Source organism: Watersipora subatra, chromosome 9, assembly GCF_963576615.1.
Source record: "Watersipora subatra chromosome 9, tzWatSuba1.1, whole genome shotgun sequence".
Classification (NCBI taxonomy): Eukaryota; Metazoa; Bryozoa; class Gymnolaemata; order Cheilostomatida; family Watersiporidae; genus Watersipora; species Watersipora subatra.
The window spans coordinates 58,668,228-58,673,133 of record NC_088716.1 but is presented as its reverse complement, the minus strand read 5'-3'; the positions used below and the strand labels follow the sequence as shown (position 1 = coordinate 58,673,133).

The 4,906-nt window shown below is 36.2% G+C and overlaps 1 protein-coding gene across 1 annotated transcript in view; it reads left to right on the top strand.

Annotated features, from left to right (window-relative positions):
- The first annotated feature begins 380 nt into the window (after positions 1-380).
- The window catches only part of LOC137405282 (S-antigen protein-like), a 7,771-nt gene continuing 3,245 nt past the window's right edge, over positions 381-4,906 (top strand). The window contains exons 1-3 of the mRNA XM_068091511.1: positions 381-423; positions 2,705-4,287; positions 4,805-4,818. Coding sequence (XP_067947612.1) covers positions 381-423; positions 2,705-4,287; positions 4,805-4,818 — 1,640 coding nt within the window. The remainder of the gene's footprint in view (positions 424-2,704; positions 4,288-4,804; positions 4,819-4,906) is intronic.

The following is a 4,906-nucleotide window of genomic DNA, read 5'->3' as shown; positions in this document are numbered from 1 at the left end:
TTTGGTATATAATGATTAAATTAAACAAAATAAATGAAAGGTTAGTTCCCACTCGTTAAGGCATGCTGAGGCTCACATTCACAGTAGCACTGCAGCTTGTTGAGGCGCTGAGCCCACATGCACAGTAACACTGCAGCTTGTTGAGGCAAGATGAGGCCCACATGCGCAGTAGCACTGCAGCTTGTTGAGGCATGCTGAGGCCCACATGCTCAGTAGCACTGCAGCTGGTTGAGGCATGCTGAGGCCCACATGCGCAGTAGCACTCCAGCTCATTAAGGCATGATGAGGCCCACATGCGCAGTAGCACTGCAGTTTGTTGAGGCGCTGAGCCCACAACAATTGCCAAACTCAAACAGCCGGAATTAATCTAGGCTTAACAAATGGCTTTTAACATTCTAAAACTAGTAAATGCAAAGGTTTTGTGTAAGTTTATAGGAAGGCTGTATCATTGTGATGGTACTATTTATTTGATTGTTTTTTTGGCCCGAAGCAGCATAAAACAATGGTAAAGATATATTGGCTTTCAAAAATCTGATGTTCTAATTTGTGAAGCTTTCTTTGTTTTGTCATCGCTTTAATAACATTTTGAATGAGCTGTCAAGAGAAATCTATACTAAGAAAGTTTATCAACAGGCAACACAGACAGCTGAACAAGCAGGGACTGAGATAAAGTTGGTGTTGGTCTATAAATATTACACACATTAGACATTTTTGTGATAATCGTACTTTTTAAAATTTTTCCATGACTCAAGATATTAATTAATTTTTTAGTTAATAAACCCATTATATATTAGTTTCATAATACTTCTGGGTAAAAATTTAGGCCATTTAATAATCAGACCTGACATAGATTCTATTTGCATATTTAGTTTATTGATGTGCGTGTTCCATATGAGGTGTCTGTGCATATAAACTTCTAAGAATTTGGTTGAAGATGTCTCTTTTAACTCATAATTGAATAATTTTTTGAATAATAATTTTTATGAGTTCATCATTAACTATTATAGGCTTATAAATGTCATTATTCAAGTTGTTAGACTAAAAAAATAAATTTTTATTGTCAGAATATAGACTATAGCATCGATCTATAGATGCCACTTATCAAAATTTGTTTCTTTGTATACATATCAACAATCTTTACTACAATAAGAGCAGTAGGCTTATCAGTCTGTTTTATTGATACTCGTACCATGGCAGTGCTGTCTACGTGAGACCATCATGTGTAATAAGTAGGTGCACAATTGTTCTTAGATGTGAAAAGGTGGTCTAATGACCTGACCAGGTGATCTACTATAGCCGGATATTTGAATTCAATTAAAGTATGATGCATTTTTCACTAACGCTTCTAGAGTTGCTTCAGTCAAATGAACGCACGAATACAACTCTTATTCTAATAAGATCTATAGACAAGTTTGCATAATTTCATGCATTTCAAGATTTCATAATTTTAAGATTTTCTGAATTTCAAGAATTTACTTAAGTAGTATAATTAGTATAATAGTGATGCAATATAGTTAAGCCTTATTTAAACAATGCGCAATGACTTAAATTTATTTTATAAAAATTGTGCATCTAAGGAATTCTTTTTGTCGTTGCAGTTTGTTTTGACAGTCTTGATGTGATAGTTGGCTATCTAAATCTCTTTTAAAGTTACATAAAACCGAGCCTAACGACAACGAGCCAGTGGTCATTGAACAAAAGTTTTAAAAAAACAATTAAAAATTTCAAAAATTAATTTATCCGTTTAAAAAAATTAATTTTTTATGTGGCAGGCAAACATATTATAAGCTAGTTCTACTGCCAATCTTAAAAGATTAATCGGAAAAAGTTTTTCAATTGGTGAGAAACGTCATTTTAGTGACATTGTATTAAATCTTTATGACTTTTAATAGTTCTATTATTTTTTGTGTATTGAATATAGGCTCATTCAAAAGCCAAGACTTTGATGTATTGAGATATACAATAAAAAAATTATGTAATTTATGTGCTTTAAGTATTTTTGACTTACTTTCAAAGCTCAAACTGTTCCGACTCATCGTGGGTGGAAAGTTGAAAGCCTCTATTTCACACTTGTATTCTCCTCCGTGGAAAATAGGATGAAATTGAAATCTTTTTGCTATCCGGTTAGGTGAAATTTCATAGAGAGTTTCAGTCTTTTCTTCATCCCAAATCATTAATGTATAATTTTCAGACGAGCTGTGTCTATTATACCTATAACCGAAACTATCTTTGTTGCATCATATGCTGGGCCACACGAACAATAAAACTGTCTGATACAGTGGGTTGCTAAAAACAACTAGACCATTGCATTGATTGTAACCAGTTTTCAATAATGAACAACCAGTAATTCCGCAGTTGTTCAAGATTTTGTTGATTTTTAAGCAGATAGTCCATAGCATCTGCATAGTTTTTAATGCATATTGCGACACTACTTTTATGACAAAAAATTATGATTGTGTTCATTAATAGATACAGTCCTAAATGCATGTAAGTAAACTTCATCCAGTTTTTAATTAGATAGATTGTTGCGGATGTTCAGCGAAACCAAATTCCACGGTTGTATTGTCGGGTTTTGCTTGAAGCCAGCATGCTCTGTTACATCAAACATGACATAGATGATGTGTAGAGCTCTGACAAATTGTTCTCATAAAAATTCCACCATTTGAGAATTGTTTAAAACCATGAAACACTTTTCTTATTGCAGTAAAAATTCTGCAAGCACCAAAAGTGGTTGATAAGTCAGTTAGTAAAGCGTTTGATAAAGTAGTTGATAAGGTGGTTGATAAGGTGGTTGATAAGGTGTTTGATAAGGTGGTTGATAAGGTGGTTGATAAGGTGGTTAATAAGGTGGTTGATAAGGTGGTTGGTGAGGCGATTAACAAGGTGGTTGATAAGGCGGTTGATAAGGCGGTTGATAAGGCGGTTGATAAGGTGGTTGACAAGGTGGTTGATAAGGTGGTTAATAAGGTGGTTGATAAGGTGGTTAATAAGGTGGTTGATAAGGTGGTTGATAAGGCGGTTAATAAGGTGGTTGATAAGGTGGTTGATAAGGTGGTTAATAAGGTGGTTGATAAGGTGGTTGTTAAGGCGGTTAATAAGGTGGTTAATAAGGTGGTTGATAAGGTGGTTGATAAGGTGGTTAATAAGGTGGTTGATAAGGTGGTTGATAAGGTGGTTGATAAGGTGGTTGATAAGGTGGTTAATAAGGCGGTTGATAAGGTGGTTGATAAGGTGGTTGATAAGGTGGTTGATAAGGTGGTTAATAAGGCGGTTGATAAGGTGGTTGATAAGGTGGTTGATAAGGTGGTTAATAAGGCGGTTGATAAGGTGGTTGATAAGGTGGTTGATAGGGTGGTTAATAAGGTGGTTAATAAGGTGGTTGATAAGGTGGTTGATAAGGTGGTTGATAAGGTGGTTAATAAGGCGGTTGATAAGGTGGTTGATAAGGTGGTTGTTAAGGTGGTTAATAAGGCGGTTGATAAGGCAGTTGATAAGGCGGTTGATAAGGTGGTTAATAAGGTGGTTGATAAGGTGGTTAATAAGGTGGTTGATAAGGCGGTTGATAAGGTGGTTAATAAGGTGGTTGATAAGGTGGTTAATAAGGTGGTTGATAAGGTGGTTAATAAGGTGGTTGATAAGGTGGTTAATAAGGTGGTTGATAAGGCGGTTGATAAGGTGGTTGATAAGGTGGTTGACAAGATGGTTGATAGGGTGGTTAATAAGGGGGTTAATAAGGTGGTTGATAAGGTGGTTGATAAGGTGGTTAATAAGGTGGTTGATAAGGTGGTTGATAAGGTGGTTAATAAGGTGGTTAATAAGGTGGTTAATAAGGTGGTTGATAAGGTGGTTAATAAGGTGGTTGATAAGGTGGTTGATAAGGTGGTTAATAAGGTGGTTAATAAGGTGGTTGATAAGGTGGTTGATAAGGTGGTTATTAAGGTGGTTGATAAGGCAGTTGATAAGGTGGTTAATAAGGTGGTTAATAAGGTGGTTGATAAGGTGGTTGATAAGGTGGTTAATAAGGTGGTTGATAAGGTGGTTGATAAGGTGGTTAATAAGGTGGTTAATAAGGTGGTTGATAAGGTGGTTGATAAGGTGGTTAATAAGGTGGTTGATAAGGCAGTTGATAAGGTGGTTAATAAGGTGGTTAATAAGGTGGTTGATAAGGTGGTTGATAAGGTGGTTGATAAGGTGGTTAATGAGGCGGTTGATAAGGTGGTTGATAAGGTGGTTGATAAGGTGGTTAATAAGGCGGTTGATAAGGCGGTTAATAAGGTGGTTGATAAGGTGGTTAATAAGGCGGTTGATAAGGCAGTTGATAACGCAGTTAATGAGGCAGTTAATTAGGCGGTTAATTAGGCGGTTAATTAGGTGGTTAATAAGGGGGTTGATAAGGCAGTTGATAAGGTGGTTAATAAGGTGGTTAATAAGGTGGTTGATAAGGTGGTTGATAAGGTGGTTGATAAGGTGGTTGATAAGGTGGTTAATAAGGTGGTTGATAAGGTGGTTGATAAGGTGGTTGATAAGGTGGTTAATAAGGTGGTTGATAAGGTGGTTGATAAGGTGGTTAATAAGGCGGTTGATAAGGCAGTTGATAACGCAGTTAATGAGGCAGTTAATTAGGCGGTTAATTAGGCGGTTAATTAGGTGGTTAATAAGGGGGTTAAAAATGTAGTTGATCAGTGCAGTTGATAAGTGCAGGAGAGGGAGTGGCGGGCTACTACACTAGGAGCATCGAGTTTCGGCTCTGCACAAAGCAATCTTTTATGAAGCACATTAGTTACCATCCATATTATTTTTTCAGGGCAATAGTTTACGGTATGTTTACAGGGCAATCAGGGTTTATAAATTTTGAGATTTTTAGAGCAAAACTTAAATAACTGTAACTATAAGCCTGACAGCGTTT